Source organism: Bombus vosnesenskii, unplaced genomic scaffold (assembly GCF_011952255.1).
Source record: "Bombus vosnesenskii isolate JDL3184/JDL3185 unplaced genomic scaffold, Bvos_JDL3184-5_v1.1 scf7180000013361, whole genome shotgun sequence".
NCBI classification, from domain to species: domain Eukaryota; kingdom Metazoa; phylum Arthropoda; class Insecta; order Hymenoptera; family Apidae; genus Bombus; species Bombus vosnesenskii.
The window spans coordinates 1,143,469-1,163,326 of record NW_022882994.1 but is presented as its reverse complement, the minus strand read 5'-3'; the positions used below and the strand labels follow the sequence as shown (position 1 = coordinate 1,163,326).

General features: G+C 36.6%; 1 protein-coding gene across 2 annotated transcripts in view; it reads left to right on the top strand.

Annotated features, from left to right (window-relative positions):
• The window catches only part of LOC117237163 (myosin-I heavy chain), a 44,987-nt gene that overhangs the window by 15,868 nt on the left and 9,261 nt on the right, over window positions 1-19,858 (top strand). For both annotated transcript variants that reach the window (XM_033500878.1, XM_033500877.1), the window contains exons 3-4: window positions 7,655-7,717; window positions 18,807-19,059. In XM_033500878.1, the coding sequence (XP_033356769.1) occupies window positions 7,655-7,717; window positions 18,807-19,059 (316 nt within the window). The remainder of the gene's footprint in view (window positions 1-7,654; window positions 7,718-18,806; window positions 19,060-19,858) is intronic.

The following is a 19,858-nucleotide window of genomic DNA, read 5'->3' as shown; positions in this document are numbered from 1 at the left end:
TGTAAATATTGAACAGAAATCAGAGTGGATAGATAACAAGATACATTAGCAGAAAACAAACAATTTTCTTTAAAAGCTATTTATCGAATAGTTTTAATGTACATTTTATGTATTAACTTAAATCTGTGAACGTGGTTGTATCGAGCTGCACGTGTGCATGTACAAAATTAAAACCCACTGGTGGTCGAGGCGCAGGGTAAACGAGATAACCGTGGGTGGAGACTAGGGAAAGAAGACGATGAATGACGCTCGATCAGATAACCAGAGTTGCATAAGGGACGCGCGAGGGGATTCTCAGCTTCCGGTTTCGACGTTGTCGTCCGGACTAGGGTTAATCCGATATCACGAAAGAGAAACTAGCCTGTGGAAAAGGAGCGTTGGGTAGCTCGTATGAGAGGTAGGTAGATAATGGGTGCCGATGAAATGTAGTTAGTGAAGGGACCAAAAGAATTGCTCGCTCTTAACTCGTGTTTTTTCCCCACGTGTGAACGAATCGAGCTTTCATCCAAATATTATCGACGCTTACATGACGTCACACAAATCATATTTCTCGATATCTTTCTTTGCTGGTATTTGAAGAAAAGTTTCACTGTGTGACATATACCGGAAGTTTACGATAAAGATTGAACGAATGGACTAGAAAGGAATGTAATCATAAACGAGATTAGGTTTTTCTTTTTTTACGTAACATTTAGGGCTTTTATCTCTTCTGATCAAATTTCTTGTAAAAATTAATACAAAAATTGTTTGCGATGTAGACAAGAAGGAAAATTTGGATCTTTATTATTTGTATTGCTTGTTGATATATTCATTTCATTTTTTTTATTAATTAATATAGTTTCATTGGGAGAATTTTACAGTTTGTAATTTCTATAACACAGTTGTTATTCATATTTACCAATATCAGTGTTGTTAATTGAAACGAAGATTATGTTCAAATATAACTAGTTATTGGTGTATTAGTATAATTAGTAATTTCATATTGCTATAGAAATATTTCTTCGGATTATATATTTACCCGGATGCGTCTTTAACCAGTTAATTGAGTTCGACGTGTATAAACGTGAATCCAAAACTGTATTTCTGTGCGATTGACGTGTATGCTCGTCGTGTGAAATAAAAAATTACCATTTAAATGGCATTTAGTAGTATGTTTCCTTCATACTCCCAATAAACCTATTATGTATTTTACAAGAAAAAGTTTGATTATTTGATTATTCTCTTTAGTATACCGGTTATACGTACAATGTATTGTTTTTTTATAAATTGAGTTGATTATTTTCCCCAATGCATCCCTATTTGTGTACTTTACTGCGTATATCGGTTATTGCCCAAATTGTTTTGTGTAATTTACTTTATTATTTTTTTGACAATCTTTAAGTTTCTAATAACAACAATACATACCTTTCATAACAATAAATTATTAATTTTTTATCGAATAAAAATGTAATCCTTCCTCGTTTTGCTTTCTTCGAAAAATTTATAATACCAGCATTTGCCCTACGTTCGACGTATATACTCGTCATTGCTTGATTTTAACTACGCGACTCGTAACGGATTTTTGAAACGAAACTCCGCGGTTAGCAGGTTAAATACCTAAAAAAACACGTATACTTGAAGCATATACGCCTCGATACCGATTGCACGATCTCTCTACGCTTCTTCCTCCGACTATACACGTGTACACGAGGCGAATAGGTTTGCGAGGCGGAGGGTGGTTCGCTCTCATTAACCTCTCGCTGGCGAAGCGCTCTTAGCCGGCTGCATCAATTGCTTTCGTCGAGGACGAAGCTCGGCCACCTTTTAGTGGCGCGTTTCGAAACCCTCGACGAAACCATGGAACGAAACAGAGATGGAATACACAAGACCGGATATGCGGCAGTCTCTCGAGAAAACCCTGTGTCCCGTGTTTGCTGAAACTGTCGATGCGAAACCGAACTAGGCCACGAAAAGAAACCAAGCAACCAAGTCTATCAGAACGTGTAAAAGTCTTTATACCGCCCAATTTAACTCGGTTGATGATAGTTTAATATGAAAAGATATAGAAGCTTGTGAATCTTACGTTTATCAAAAATTAGCATTAAATTATAATAGTGAAATTGAACAAAAACCTTTCTATTTTATGAAATTAACAGAATTATAGATTTACAATGGTACATTTTTTTGGAAGTTTGATTTTAGAAACTTTTGCAGAATTTAGGAGATTTTTGCATTCTATAAAGTTTGATATACCTTTGGGGATTGTAATTTTGCCAAGTGTATGAATGAAAGTTTGTTTCTTCTTTTATATTATATATACATATTTTCATCTTTCGTTTTAATTTCCTTGTGAAAAGAAATTCGTTTTTAGTATTCGATATAATAAGAAATAACAGAAATACATTTTTCCTTCTGATTTTGTACATAGAATATGATACTCTAAATTCATGACCCGTTTGATTCAAAGTAAATTCACATATAGTTTAATCAATTAACAACTTATCGAGTATAGTATTGGAAAGGTTAATGAAATTTCTTATATCAACGATGCATTGAAACGAAATGCTCTTGGTTATCGTTTATATCGATCGAAGATCTCACGCTCGTTTATATCAAGATTTCTGCAGCTAGAAAAAGGGATGGAGATTGATCCTTTTCCGGACCAGCCTCCTTTCAGGTCACCCGGTTCGCCGGTGTGTATGGGGGTTGCGTTTTATTGAAAATTTCATGCTCTTCTTGTCCGGTGCGCGCGCGCAAAATTGTCCTTCCCGGGTTTCTGGGTCAGCCATCCTGTTTGCAACGTTTGTCTGTTGACCCTCGAACCGGATACTGACCGTCATTAGGTGGTGCAGTGGAAATGCGGGAAATGTCGAGAAGCGAGGTCGAGTGGTGACGATGTCCGAAACGGAAATGCTGTACTTTGTGATTAGAGTTACTGCAGGCGGCTGCTTCTTCTAGATTATCTTATTTCTTGGAAATTTGTCATTTTAATGCTAGTTTCTCAGATTTGTATTCGTATCTTTTCTTGTAGATTTTTGTTGTTTCTTTTTATTTTTAACTTTATAGTCTTTCCTTTCGTGCTTTTTTAAAGGGTTATTGCTGGAGATATTTATTTACATTTCCTGGTATATTTTCCGAGATTATCGTTACGGTGTCCTTTTGTATTACTATTTGTATACTTTCTTAAATGTTTTTCATTCGATAAGACTCTTTTTATGCCCATCTTTGAATATCCTTTACATTATTCATTTTCATGACTTATTCTGAAATCATTTTCTTTATATCTTGTCTGGGTAATATCATTGCAGAATGATTCGTTCATTTTTGGTCTACGAAATATTCTGTTATTCTCTCTAAGAATATGCAACACTATCAATTCATTTAACGTGTGATTAGCGTGAAATTCGAGCAGCAATGATTATTCCAATTAGGAAAACACGCTTCAGAGGTTCGTTGCTCTATCCACAAAAGCCTCGAACATCTGAAAGAATTTGCCCGCCTCCAGACAAAGAACAAGATATAGGAAAAAAGTGAACGGATGATTACATTCCCATCTTTAGAAGCTACAGCGCTGGCTGCTTTTAGTACTTTTCTCACAGGCCACAGCCAAAGACAAATAAGCTGGTTTGACTGTAGAAACGCTCGCCAAAGGCTTCGATATAACGATTTCCTTATATTTTCTTGCGTCGCTGCATATCGAGCTTACTCTGTGACAATTTTAGCGTTAGATTTTGTCGAAACCGTTTTTCCAACGATGCACTGATCGGTTCCAATTCAATGCGAGAGAATTCTTCTGCTGCTTCGTCGACATAACGTTGCGTTTCAACCGATCTCTCGAACGTGAAACGTCTTTGAAATTGTACAATAAAAATCTCTCTGTGCACGTTAAATACGAAGTATTTTTCAGTGGAATTTCACGAATTCCTCTTTCGGAACGCTTTTCTGTACGACGAAAGATTAATATCGTCAACGACAATGGAAGGAAATGCGACTGCCCATAAGGAGTTTCCTGCGGATTACAAACAGAACCGTGTTTCCTGCTTCTCCAATGGGAGATTCTGATCCTGATACGTGGATTGTTTAATTTCTTTTTAATTATTTTAATCCATTCGTGGTTACGATCTTATTGTGATACGTTGCTTAAACTAATTAGCTTGTCTTCTGTTATAATTTGATTTTTACACTTACTTCTTGTGTCTATTTTTTTTTCTAATGAACAGCTCTCTCTGGAATATATTGAAAGAAAGTACTATGTGTATAATTGTTTGTCTAACACATGTCTTCAACCAATACACTACACGATAGGATTATGAGGAATCATGTTAGAATTAATATGAAAGTAGCGAAAGAAGATGAATGAAAATTGATGGAGATGCTTTCATAATGGGTAAAGTAGAATCTTATGAAATTTATAAAGATACAAACAGATCTTACAAACTTTATAAAGTATTATAATAAATGAGGAATGATTTGTGGCCAATGCAATAGCTTAGAATGTAATAAACGTAAAAAGTTTACATGTGTCAGAATTGAGCCAACTTGTATACTATTATCTGAGAGTTAATATACGGTAGTTTTCGAAGAATTTTGTAACTTCCTCAGAGATACAATAATCTAGTAAAAGAATGGAATAATAAATCCATGGATATCTGTGGTATAAGCCAGCAAGCGAACGACTCGCATTTCTCTTCCTTTACGTTGGCCAAAAAGTAGAGGGTTGATGACGCCTTCTCCAGCAACCTCCTCCATATCAGGCGACATTACGTCTATTTTAGTCGACGACCTTTCCGTCCGCTGGCAAATATTTCTTTCTTTACTGCGACGTAAAGGTAACCTTCTACCTGTCGTTTACACAGGACTCAAGTTAGCCTGACGAAAGGCAGCTTCATCGATCGAGCAGGAAAAATGAAAAGTGACGGGACAAAGACCATCCCCGTTTACTATTCTTTCAGTAACCTTCTTCGACATATCAAGCTCAAGGCAGTCGTAAAAAGCCAGTCCATTAAGCACGTAAAAGCTTCTCTTGAAATCAAAATGAGCGTCTACCCGAAATAGAATATACTGTTCGCAGAATGATGTTGTGGTAGTCCATCTTAAACCGACAACTTTGAACCACACAGAAGCTAAATTGACCAAACCTATGATATATAGCTAATGATACATAATATCGTGTCAACTATCGATACACTATATTGTGTCAACTATACATAAAGTTTATAAGGCATCTTACACTTTGCCCATCCGATCGATTCAGACCATCCCTATAGATTCTTATTCTTCACCATTAACTCCAATAACTCGCAATTTTCTCAATCCGATACACAGGAACTACAGAAAGTTCAGCCATCGATACACGAAGTTTAAGAAGTACCTTATATCTCTCCTTTCGTTTTAAATCATCCCCTAAATTTTATTTTTTTACCGTGTCCGTTGCTTCTAACAACGCTCGATCTCTTCACGCTGCGATAGGATTCAATTATTTCCAATCTTTTCGTATAAAATAGAGAAGCTAAAGGAAGCTCAGCCGTCTCACGTTTCATCACTCTTTCATCTCAAATCACCCTCAGGTTTTTATTTTTCACCACGCCCCCATTGCTTCCGATAGACCTTGATCCTTGCAAACACCAACGAGTTCCAAGTTTTCTATACAAAGCAGGGAAATTGCAGAAAACCACGGATACACACAGTTTAGAAAATACCTTACGCTTCTCCTCTGTTTCGTCTCAAACTTTAATTTCAAAACATGCCCATACTTTAATTTTTCACCGTCTTCGTTGCCTCTAATAATTCTTAACGTGTTTTCAAACTTTCCCCACAAAACGCAGAAACTACAGAGGCTTGCACATTTAGATGGTTGCAAAGTGCAACCCAGCTTCACCACTAGTCCCAAAAACCAGTCGATGGGGGGTCAGCCTGCTGTTTCAAATGTTACAGAAGGGTATACGGTTATAGTACTTATATTATCCCCTTTCTCGCTGCTGGCATTCATCCGTGAGTCATCGGTTCGTACTCAACCCCCGGGTGTGACGTCATTTCGACGTCCTCCACCCCATCTAGATCTACCGCCGGAAGCGTGTCATCGTTCGGTTATTATGCAAGGGAGGCCGAAAATCGCCAACCATTCTCTCGAGGATTCTTCCTCGATGGAACCACCGCTCTCGATAATCTTCTTCTCTATCAAATACGGATTGGTTTCAAGCAATAGAAACGAGAATTGAAGTGAGAGGGGATGAATCGGGCGGATAACGAATAGCTAGGCAGAAAGAAGAAGGAAAATGGGAGATTATAATTGTTGTATCCTAAATTAAAGGAAAAATTGTAGCGCAAGGGTTGATGTCTTTATGACAATTTTATTTGAATTTGTTAATACGTATACGTTTATTTTAATTTTTGGCACTGGTTGTAAGATAGGTTTCGTTTAACTGATTTTAGTTAGAAAATCGATTAATTAAAATTTTAATTAAGTTTAAATAACCATTATCAGTTAGTTTTTGCTTTCTCGGATAACCATTATCAACGGTTAAAATTTAAAAAATAGAAAATTTTCTTTGGTTACTTTCGACCTTGATTTTTATAACGTTGTTTTCTCCTCTATCGAATACGCACGAATTTCAACGGATAGAGACGAGGGTTAAAATAAAGGAGAATGGATCGAGTACTTCGATAACAGTTAGCCAGACAGAAGGAAGGAAGACAGATAAGTCTGTAGATGAACTACATAACAAGGAGACTCGTTCGGTAATTCGAGACATCGTTAAAATCTCTCTCTCTCTCTCTAACAATCGGTGAATGTACCATTTAGTTATCGTCGGGCTCTGCTTTTCTTTTGTCTTACGCTTTCGCTCTATCGTCGATCGAATCAGAGAGACGGAATGAATTACGTCCAGGAGGGTAGGAGTTCGGATCACGAGGAGGAACAACGTCTGGCTGATTGCAGGGGCGGAGATCGCAGTTTCCATTGAATCCGACTCTTCGGTTTTGATTTTTTCATTTGAATCGAATTAATTTCCTTTGCTTTCGGATTTTTGTTTTCGAGGTGACGTTCCTTGCAGGCATATTATTGCAATGTGATATATTTCGATCTCTGTGTAGTTACAAATATTATAATAAGAATTTTCAAAGGTTTCTGAACGTAAGAATTAGGAATTATTACACCTTACAAATTTCCCTACAGCTCTTGTTATTAAAAGATTCTTTTTCAGCAATCACTCTTAAGCTCTTACGATAATCCTAAACTAAGACAATGAAACGTTAGGAAATTCCCTCTTCATCTGAAACAGGCATACACTTCGTAAAACGGTTTAATATAATAAGAAAAAGAGAAATAGCGACACGCATTTACGTGGTTGCGCGTGACGTCACGTGCACAGAGTGTAGGTCTCCATTCAAAATGCGTCTCGCATTATCATTCAAGGCGGTTCACGAGGTTGGGGAATGAGAAATAATGCCGTCGACACGGTTCCTTTCAGCTATGGGTAAACACACCTTCCACCCCCCCCACCCCCCCTTTTTTTCCTTTCCTTTCCTTTTCCTTTCCCCTCCTCTATTCATTTGCATCTCTTGGTCGCACGGTGAGATTAATAGACGAACGACTTGCTTGAATGCATCAGCGATTTAACGAGTCGCTGCTTCGATAATTTTCCTTGACTTTAGCATATTACTATTCGACGACCAGACGTACACGGGATCCATACTGGTGGCTGTGAATCCGTACAAAGAGGTGGACTTCTACACGAACGTGAGTAAATTAGAACCGTTTCGCGTGATTATCTTTTAATGCACACTGCTTAAGACGAATACTAGATTTCTCTGACCTTTTTTCTTTTTTTTTTCTTTATTTGAATCGAGGCAATCGTTCGATTGGGAATCGTAGGGGTTATGAGTTGAAATTTTACTCATTGTAATGGATTGGTAATGAATGGAGGTAATTAGCGTTATCGAGAACGTGAATCATAATACGGATATTAGCGTAGAGTGAGTCTTTCATCGTAATATATTTCTAGAGCGAGTAATGTAATATAGAAGAGATTTCTTTATACGGTGAAATCTTTCGACTAGCCAGGAATACCAAAATAATATTACAAGAAATTTTTATTTATATATTTTTGAAAGTTTATATCATTGGACCCAAGAACTTGTCTTTTCCTTATCAGCTACGTTACATTAACTTCTCCAGTGCGTACTAAATTGTAGGGAAATTTGTAAAGAGGAAGCACCTCCTTTTCATATAAATATTTATAAAATTACATAAAGAACTATTCTTCGAAGAAACGTTCTAGTTTCTTGTATTTATCTTTCTTAGAGAAAGTAATAGTTTTGGTATGCCGATGTATTTTATAGAATATTAACTTCCTCTGCAGATTCTACTATGTAGAGAAGAACTTTTGTAAGAATACGTGTTTTAAATATATCTCACGATGAAATTGCTACATACCCGAGGATTGCAGCTGAATTAAAACAACAAAGAGTGTGCCGCGGTTGCTGAAATGCGCAATTACTTACGCACTTCCGGCGTCAAATGTATGCAGGAAGTGCTGTCGAAGAATAGCAAATATTAAACACGGCGTCTGCCTCGAAGAACGGAGCAGACTGCACGTGCCTATCCCCTCTCCTTTGCAAGCAATAATTGGTTTCTCCTATCGTATACAATTAAGAATTTGGTCACGTGTATAATGAAAGATTCATTATTAAATTACTCCTGTGGAAGAACCGTTTAGAACGTTCAAAAATTATCAGAGTTATTAATGGTGGAGAGTTTCTTCTCTCTTTTTTTTTTTTTTTTTTTTTGATTATGAAATAATTCCAAAACTATTTTGAATAATTGCATAATAATGTTCAAGTAATTTGCCAGAAATATTACGAATGTTTCATTATTAAATTATTGCTGTGAAGAAGTTTTCGGAAGCTTGAAAAATTCTCGAAATTATTAACGATAGAATTTTTACCTCCTTATTATTAAATCGCGTAATAATATCGCAAACAGTACAATATAATTTTTATGCTAATGGTTCATTTCGAAGTTACAGTATTACTTCCATTATGAGGATGAAACATGCTTGTTACGTTAAATAAGAACACAGGGGGAACTTGGTAATTTACAGTGAATTATATTTTAAAGTAACGCGATGTACGTTTTTAAGTGGTTTATTTCATCAACGCGGAACAGAATGCCTTTAAGTAAATTCATATTTTAAAAATAGCGTTATATCATTTCGAACAATCTTTTTTGTTTCATTAACAATTTATTTATAAAGATTGCGTTTGTTAATTGCAATATAAAACCGAAATATATTTATTGCGATAATTAGGGATACATATTATGGAAGAGAGAATGGTAATTTATTGTGAAAGACGTGTTATAATAACGCGACGTACATTTTTATCAAATATATTTCGTCGGCACAAGAGAATGCCGACGACAGGACGCCTTTATCGTATTGGAATTGCTAGGCCTCGGTTTGAAAACAGGAAACGGAAGCCACGACGTGCTTTCGTGGAGATATCGCGAGACGACCGATCAACTCTTGAAGGGTTTTGTAGGTCACGATACACTCCGTTGCCGACGAATCGATGAGTAATCCATTTATTTTTACAACTGCGAAAACACCAAACTCCCCTCATTTTTTATATTATATATTTCTGTAAACTGTAAATATCGCTAAAAAACTATTACATTCCTACTTCTCCTTTTATTTCAACGTATGAATTATTCAAAGATATTAATTCGCGTGAAACTTAATTGGACGATATATCTTTATCTTCCTACTCTTTCCTTTTTGATTATCGACGTTCAGCTTGCAGACATAAATATAGATACAAAGTTTGTTTAATTGTAATTAAAGCATATTTTTATTATGTATGAACACTGCAGATCCTATTTACGACGAGATCCATCGACGGTGGAAGTTTCAAACCATTTTCCATTTTCATGCTGCAAAAATATTCTTCGGGCTCCCAATAAGATAAGATTATCCATATCGTCTCGCGTCATCTCCGAAAACACCTTCGAAAACACTTTTAGAGGCCATTTAAAAAGCATTTTCGCAAGCACAACGGCAAATTGTTTCCTATCTGTTCCAAGAGGCTGAGAGACACGGTCCCTGGTGTCCTGGCGTGTTCTCGATAATCGTCTGGCGTTGCACTTTTCTCTTTTTTCCCCTATGGTGCGCGTAGCTTTAATCTCTATTTCGAGGCGTGCAAGCATCGAGCTTAAAACCATCGGCGGCGTTAACGCGCGTATCAGCCTGGTCGAATTAGGGTGCAGGCTGCGCGCGAGGACTTATTTCGGGATCGAGTGGCAGCCACTTCGTACGTAAATACGGGTCGCCGACAGTGAAACAGTCCTCGAACGGCATTCGACCCTTCGACTGACGTGTGGCTTCGTCAAGGAAAAAAAGTAAAAAATATGAAAGGGCTGGGCGATTAAATGGAATTAAAGCAATAAAGAAAAAGCCACGGCACAATAGAATTTGCTCCGAGCCAGCGGTTTAAACCTTTCCACCTGGTCAAGCTCGAACGACTTTTTTAATCTTATTTTTATCGCCGAATATAGAATTTCTCTTTTTCTCATTTTTCTATCTTTTATTCGTTTTATATGCTCGTATATTTTTCTAAGTTTTAATCTGTTCGCGTTGTGTAACTTTTCTAGATTATTATTATCATTTCTTTAAAATATTTGACAAGTAGTTCGTTAAATAGATTCTTTTGGTTGTTATCTTTTCCTGTGCTAAAGAATAGGCAAGATTTTTTGCTTGTTTAATATCTTTTAACTTACTAGCTAATTTCCTTTGTTTGGTTGAAATAATTTCCTAGAGAGATTTAAAACAGTGTCTTTCTATGCGCTTCAAGTTCGGCTGGTTTTTACAGACTGGCTGTGCATGTAGGTAATAAGTTCGCGGGAAAAACCGCTTTGATGCTGTAACCCGTGTCTCTACTTCGATCGCGTTCCTTTGACTTTATGAACTCGCGCTGCACATACCAAGCGAGTACCGCGTTTTAAAAAGGTCTTGAAAAATGACTTCTCTCGGTAGTACTCTCGGTAATGCGTAATAAAATCAAATATTTTGCCCATTAGCCGTCACGGCAATTTATGAAATGAAATATAAATTAGAAACTAAACAATTTTATTTGTTTTATCATCGAATCTGTTTTTCCTACAATATAAGAGAATCTATTAATATATCAATAAGTTGTGGCTCGTAATGTTTCGCTGATAGTAACAGTTCAATCGTATAAAAAGATTCGTATGTCCTAATATCTATAGCGTTTCTAGAACCTAACAGGGCGTTGGCATCACTTATAAGGGAAATTTCAAGTCACATATTGTTCAGAATATTCAATCGTTAAAGGCTATCGTGGCTGAAAGTTCACGCTCATATGTATCTCATTTTAACATTATCACTCGATAATGAATAGCATCGTTATTCTATTATGATCATGTTATGCAAATAATAATGTTTTCATTTTCCATGTAACATCGAACACAATGCTAATGAGGACTGTTTTATCTCCTATTTATCTCTAAAATAAGCCATATATATCGTACATTTGTACGAAACTTTCATTACGATAGAGTTATCGACAGCTGATCTCTTTTGACGAAGTAAACTTCGTTACATTAGCACTAATAGAGTACAGTTCAATCAAGTAGGTCTCCTTACAAATGAGCAGATAGGCTAATCGTAGGTCTAATCGTAGGAGATTTGATGAATTATCTGTGAAATAAGAAACAGACATATTTAAGTAAAATTTCGCTCATAATAGAATTAACGAGAGCTGATTTCTTTTAACGACAGCTTCTGAACGTTAAACAATTTTTAATGAGAAATCGATAAGAAAAAAAGGTAATTAAAAGAGAAAATACAAAGGATCGTGAGAATAGATCGGTAATTTCGAAGGTCAGTCGGGGTACCAAAGGACCCCTGGCTGGCAAGAAGGAAAAGGGTGGCTCGCTGTGGTGCACGCCCCGTGTTATTGATCGGGCTGGAGCGCACATCGGATTCGGAGACTCGTCGTGGTTACCCTGGAGCCTTTGGAGCCACGTCCTTTCCTCTCGTCGGCGACAATGCCCGGGTACACGTGTCGATCCTCATGAATCTATTACCGATTTCTGCTTGAAATTGAATGTGTGCATTGAAAATCGAACACCAATGTCATGCATCTAGAATAATCGTTCACTCACGAAGGATATGGGGAAAAAATGGGCAACGTCCATTCCATCGATTTTTATGGTGTATAGGGAATTTTTTCGGCAAGAATTGCGACTATAGCATTATTTACCTTTCTTATGATTAGTTAGAGTGGTGATTTCTCGTTACAATCCAATTCGTTGAACCTTGCTCCTGCAAATATTGATTTAGTCTGTTGCTTTATTAATTGACCACGGCTATGCCCCACCGCTCTTAAAAGTTAAGCCTTGTTTTGGAAATTGACCACAGGCTTGAATCTTATCCTCACGAAAAAATAATTTACAAACTCGTAATATTTTCTTACTTTACTTTCTTTCTATTCTTCCTTTCCATAAAATATAAGTTATAGTAATTGAAATTGAAAAGGAAGATCTTCCCTGGTAGGAAAGTTTTACATGCTTAATAATTTATAATTTCCACAGTGTCCACAATTTGCAAAACGTGCAGCTCATTGTTTTCCAATCGACGGGAATTATACCTATTAATCCACTTGTCATAATCGTTAACCTAACTCGTAATAGGAACTTGGAAACACAGTTAGCAAGTCTCAACGGTCTCAGCATGTAAGGATAATTTTGTGGTAATCGAATATCAGTTCTGCTCGTGAAACGGTGTCGTGCTCTGATTAATCGTCGACCATCGCGATAGATCCGCTGTGGCTCTTGGACCAGCGTAATTTCCGCTGTCACTTACAAATCATAGCAAAACTTGCATCATACTCGATTATGAAATAATAAAATTATTATGTTATTTATCATTTTATTCTTCGCGAATATCGTACTCCTATCCTGAAAAAAATCTTTTAAGGAACGATGGAACAATTTGGTTACAGCGATTCGTTCATAAAATAACGAAACGCGTGTTGTTCATTGCAGCTAGGATGAAAATTCGAAATACAAAAATCAATTTACATAATTGTAAAATTGCAAGCAGGAAACATGAATTAAGATCTCAACGTGTGGTCAGTTAGTGAAACAGACTTAAAGGTCAGACAAATTTGAGATATGACGGTCAGTTAATAAAGCAATAGATTGAGATTGGCCAGTACCGTACGTGCATAATAAGTGCACATATATCGCCAGTATACGTCATGTAGATAATTCCATTATTTTATTCGCACTGTGTTGCATCTGTACATAATCATATGTATTGTAAGAGTCTTAAACGAGTCTGAAATACTATAATCCTGTCCTCATCGGGCCTACATAGTCTAGAAATAAATGTTATATTTCAACAGTTATTAATATGTATAATTTTCAAATATTTGGTCTTTTTAACTGCTTCTACTTAATTTTATTACCTTTCGCATATTCAACGCTTATAATGTATTTCAAATAAACGAAGAAATACAGTTCGCGAAAAGGACAAACAATACAATTTTCGAAAGATTGCAGAAAATAAGATTTAAAATGCCATTATTCAAGAACAAACACGACAAATTATAAGCAAATCGAAGGAAGAACGGTATTAACGGTATTTAGCATCACGTAATACCAGATTTCTCGGGTCAAAGAACGCTCTTTATCAGCCGCGTCTCTCCAGAAACAAAAGGAACTGGAGCATCTCGATATTCCCTCGTTTGCAGTATATGGCATGCCAGAGAGATGAAACATTTTTATCTCGTCGTTGCACATTCCGCATCACCCATAGCTTCTATATACATGCATATATATCTTCCTCTGTTTCTCCTATAGTATTGCACGGACGATCGATCCGTGTATTTCGAAGTAATCAACCGTACTGGTTCACGTCAAAGACAATCATTCAGGTAACTGGACCGCCAGTGTGTCGTCATTAACGATCAGCCAAGGCTGACCTGCTGCAGGTTGTTAGATCGCTCCATTTTCCTCTAGGGCTCTCTATTTTACGCCGTTTTACCGGCTATGGTTTTGTTCGTTGGAAAAAACGAAGCGTCCCCCATTTCTCTGGAACCGTCTCATTCTTTCTTCCGAAGAATGGGCTTTGCTCACGTGACCGATGACTCGTTAGGTTTCGTTTGGTTCCCATGCAAATAAGAAAGCGATGTATCGTCTGCTGTTGTCTTCCATCCCTAAAACACCAATGTCACGTTGTTTTAAAATTTTTACATTTGGCTATGATTCTAGTACCTGTAACTTGTGGTTGCATTTATCCATAATTTCAGTGCCTATAACCCCTTTACGTTTAAATACAGTTCTGATACTCGTAACTTTCATGCACCCAATTGTAGTTGCAGAGCCTATACAAGTAACATTCTAATGTCACAAAAGTAAACTCAATTCCTCTGTTATGCTTCAGTTGTTAGTACCTATAACATTTCTACGTTTAACTAGAATTCTAGTATCTGTAATTCTTCAAATCGTATAAATAAAATTCTAATCATCCAGAGATGAACTCACCTCCTGTGTTACATTTTTAATTCCATCGACGATATAGGTCCATACAAACTCCTCGTATAACCTCTTCACGAGTTATTTATGACGTTATCAATGGACCAATCAACGTGCGTCAACAAACTTAGGGAAAATCCCTAGACTTTGCCCGTGTTATTCTCATCATCGATACAAGAGGAGCATCGAACGCCTTTAATTGATCCTGTTGGACTTCGTGTGTATTATAACCTTAATTAACGACCCAGTAAAGGAACGAGCCATGGAAAACAGTCCCGTTTTTATCCTAGGTTCGACGTAACCTCGTTTTGCCATTCGTCTTTGCGCGCACGGTCGGACAACGACACCGACGAAGAAGAGGGGTCGTAAGTACGATCCCCGGTGCCGATGTCCTGACACGAGCCACAGCCTCTAGTCGGCGAACCGTGCGCTGATTTTGCAGTCGCAGCTGCAGGAATAAACGGGGACACGAGCTCTTCGCTCCCCTGTTACACTCTTGGAGTCAAAACATTCGCGATGCGCATAGCTGCTTCGCTTTCTGCGCCTTTCTTTCCTTCTTTCTTTTCTCGTTATTATGTACAGGCGTGGAACAGTCGTTTTCTTTCACTCTAACTACAAAGAGGAGAACTTTTTTCAGAAGTTGCAGAGAGTGATTTTTAATGACGTAGAAAGAATGTCTAATGAGTGATTGCGTATCGTTTTGAAACTCCCTGTACGCGAGTATGAGCTACGTTATATGTTTGGTGAAATATTACGCAGATTGGGAAAACTGATGGATGGCAATCGTATTTCAAAAAATTTCATTTTCGGCGGCAGGTGTGCCGATTCCAACCAGCCAATATCGCAATAAAAGTTAGATAGTCCGGTAAGAGCTATCCAAACATCGTTTTAATAACAGCAGCATGCTGAAAATTGAAGCTCCCAAAATACAAAACAATCACCGATAAGGAAATATGTAGGAGAGCTTAACAGTTCGTATGTCCACGCATGCCAGATGTATTCCTTGAAAGGAGGAGATAAGATACGTCTATGCATCTTCCGTATGACAGCCACCTGGAATTCGTTGCACTGCGCTATTTTTACCGGAGGCCATTTATTTTCTCAAGAACTTAGGGCCCGCGACGTAAGTTTATCTACTGTGTAAACGCGGCCAAAGATAATTCCTTTTCGAATATAGCCAATAACGATGTTCCTAGAATAATTTCTGTCGTCTAGGAAAGCATTCTGTGGAACATGTACAAGAAAGAGAAAAAGAAGTTGAAAAAGAAATTTTGAGAAAGCAAAAATTTTTAACGATTCTGACAGTAAAAGATGTATACAAAAGATTACATAAATTGGAATTAAAATATTGTAATAAACACTATTGCCTTATTGATAGAGCTTTCAAACCGATTTTCATGATATATAGTATAATCTTCACTTTTACAATTTAAATATTTATTATAATCTAAATATCGAATGCAAAGAATTCAATGATACGCGTATATAGATTTTTGTGACTGACTGTATATATCCTCTATTTACGGAGGAGCTACATGTAACTATATGTAACTACATGTAAAGAGCCAATAATTAGATGTCTTCCAATATAATTCATACATCCTAAAATTCATACATCATAAAACTACAGTACCTAAAAAAAGGAAGAAAGGGAAGTAGCATAATTCAAGTAATAAAGGAGAAGAAACTTATTTCTTCGTTCTGATGCGTCACAGAACGACGTGACTTTTATCTTAGCTAATTTTCGCAAAGATCAACATTTACGGAGCAATCCAATTACGTAAATTTCCCGGTGCATACAGTGGTGCTCGCACAATAATCTTTTCCCCTCTTTATGTTCATTCCCTGAAGTGGCGCATGCATCTTTGAAACGCTCGGTAACACTGCAACCGAAATCTCGACGCGTCTTCCCTCTCCTGGCAGAAAGATAAAGTAAATTGCAAGGATCCGACGCGACACTCCAATTTAGATGGAATTCTCGAAACGTTGTAAACTCGGCCCTTTCGTTAAGGTGCATATACCAGGTACACGTGTGTACATATGCAGCGGGGGCCATACGACCCAAGTGTTCTCGTCGGCGGTTTCATGGAAATGGATCAAGCGTTTCGATGAATTTTCACGAGCCGCCAAGGGTTAGTGGATTAACGCTCTCCCTGCGTTCGCAGTTGCGCAGAGGACGTGTCTGACACGAAACTGGGTTGCACTACTTCGTTCGGGACTGGCTGCAACCGCACGACCAGCTAAGGTGCTGTGTGCATAATGCATCGGTGCACAGGTCGAATCGAAACCCGTCTAACGAGCAAAGTTTCCCTTGTTAAAAAATTATAAAACACTTCCGGTCTTTTGTATAATGAATACATTACTTTTTTCTTTTGCTAAGTGAGGTTTCACGAAGCTGGCATTAATGTCGACGTCGGTAGAATATAGTTAACGTGAACGGTAATCTGGCCCTTTTTAGATTTTTCGATTATAGACTAATATTAACTTAGAACGCAATTTCATTTTATAACGAAGATAAATATTAATAAACCACAGAAAGTAAATTTAATATAAACTTGTATATTAATGTAGAATTTTACTACCTTTTTGGTTTAGTAGTTAGTTTTTTACCTTCTTGTTTGGTAATTAGATTTTTTAATCTTTATTAAAAAAAAAACGACAGTATCGTATATTAAATTTATAAATTGCATTTAAGAAAAAATTGTATTATAGTGGAAAACAGGATTCTGTTTGAAAAAATAACGAATGTAGGCAGAAATCATATACTGGAAGCGTCAAATAAAGTAGATTTCACGAGCACAGTAGGGAACATTTTACGAGCCACGTAAAGGCGAAGCGTTAATCTGTGATCCGTTTGAAATCGAACTATTGATGTACATACCTTTTAGAACCGTGATATGGTCTCCCAAGGGAACCAGCAAATGAAAGGGGCCGAATGGAACTCGGTCGTGGAATGTCCTATCAAATGACGTTTGTAATTAATCGGGTTACCAGGGTTGTCCAGAGCCCAGCTATCGCTCTTAATTCAAACCTTCTATTGGATCATCGGAATCTGTTTGTCGTGTCCGATGCGTTCCAAACGGTAATTAAGGCTAATGAACTATATCGCAGATTTTTTGCCATGAAGAAAGGACATTTATAATTAAAGTAATTGGAATTCAAGAAATTTCTGTACTGAGATTTTTTGTACGTCGAAGCTAGATAAAATAATGGCGACCGCGTTACGAATTTTTATGTAAATTTATATTTCTATAAGCAGAATTAATGAAATATAAAAATATTGTAATTTGGATTTTGCGTATACTTTTGCAAACTAATTTTTGTCATAAATGTCTGACGAATGTAGAAGTATAAAATATTTGTTAAATGTAGCAAATTGTATTTTTCAAAATTGCACTGTTTGATTTTTATCCGCTGTATCTTAACTAAAACTATGACCGCAGTATTGATCTTTAAATAACCTTGCAACGTTAAAATTTACATCTTTTCGCCATTGTGACAAGTTCTTGTTTGTACATCGACTGTTACATACAGTACGTATGCATCCTTCGTGGATATGACATGTACATTTTAAGCTCAGATAGATAGTCTTATTGACAAGTCGACCAAAGTTCTTCCACACCGGAAATAGAGTTGTCTACGTACGTCTTCCTTCCCCTACCTCATCACGCACCACCCCAAACTATTCCAACTGTCGTAATAACATTGTAAAACTAAAGATGGCATTGCTGTTTCTCCCAGACTCTATAAAAGTCCAACCAATTTTACACTGTTTTATACAAATAACATGTTGAAAATGACAACGTGAGTTCGCGCTCGCCGTCCATATGCAGACGCGCTAGTTACAATAAATAGTAACTAGAAGATAGTTCTAGATATAATCGATAGATGTAATCGATAGGTTTAAGATGTTCTTTTGTTTTTATCCCTAGACCATGTAAGAAAGTGCAATAAAGGTTTTTCAGCTCAGAACGGTGTGATAGATTTATTCAAAGAATCCTATCTCTAACATAACAGGTACAAATTTAAAGTAATCCTTTCAAAGAAATAATTATTTAATAAAAACTTATTTAATAAAAACTAATTTAAAATGCAAATAAATTTATAAAATTTTGCTGTTTGTAAAAATGCAGGGTAGTCTATTCTCAGCATCTTTTTTTTTTTTTTACGAATAACACAGTTGATTCTGTTTTATTGAAAACGATAAAATTTTTATTGGAAAAGGAAAGTTTAGTCTTCGTTAAATCATATTGAAATTTTTGATTTGTAGGAGTACGTGAATCGATATCATGGACAAAAGATGGGCTCCCTGGAGCCACACGTATTCGCGTTGGCGGAAGCAGCGTACAGGTCTCTCCAGGACACGGAGAGCAATCAATCCTGCGTGATATCGGGAGAAAGTGGCGCTGGCAAGACGGAAACCACGAAATTCATCTTGCAATACCTTTGCTCGGTGACCAGCAATGTGGATACGTGGGTGGAACAACAAATTCTAGAGGCGAACACCATCCTCGAAGCTTTCGGTAATTAACTTATTCCCCTTAATAACTAGTTTCGTCGCCGTTGATTATATTTTCTAACAGTTTACGGCCTGTCCTTAATTTTCCAGGAATTTTTCGCCTGTCACGCCAACACGAAAGCTTTGTCTCTTATAAAAATAATTAAAAGCTAATTACATCTCTCTTTTCTTTTTTTTTTTTTTTGTTAATAATGGAAAATTACCTTATATTAAATTAGAACTAATTAATATCCCAGGATCTTTGTAAAATTTAAAAATAACCAGTTACAAAATACAAACAACATTATAGAAGTTAGAATTATTTATTAATTGAGGAGTTAATCTGGAGAAAAGGATCTATGATAAATATACGTGAAGGTGTCAAGTGTGTTTTCTAATAAAATATTACACGAATTATTATGGAATTTCTCAATTATTACGAATATTACAAAATCAGAATTAACAATTCTGTCGCAATTTTTCCTCTTAGAAGCACTTTTCTCAAGAAATTTCTCAATCGTTGGTTATTAAATATTATTTCCAGTAATTAAGAAAAAATTACATGTTTTACTTTCTTTCAATTGGAAACTTTGAAAATGATTTCAAATAAAAAGAAATGGAAGGGCTTCGATGAAAGCATAGATTTGTCGCGAAATTGTTTGCTGGATACTTTTCATAAAAGTCGCCGAAGAAAAGGCAAGCCTTTTTTCTCGAGGTTTTCTCTTGTTCCAAAGGCAACGCTCGAAAATAGAAACGGGAAGACTTTTATGAAATGGATCGATGAACGTTATTCCTAATGGCATTTAAAAATAAAGGGGATTCAT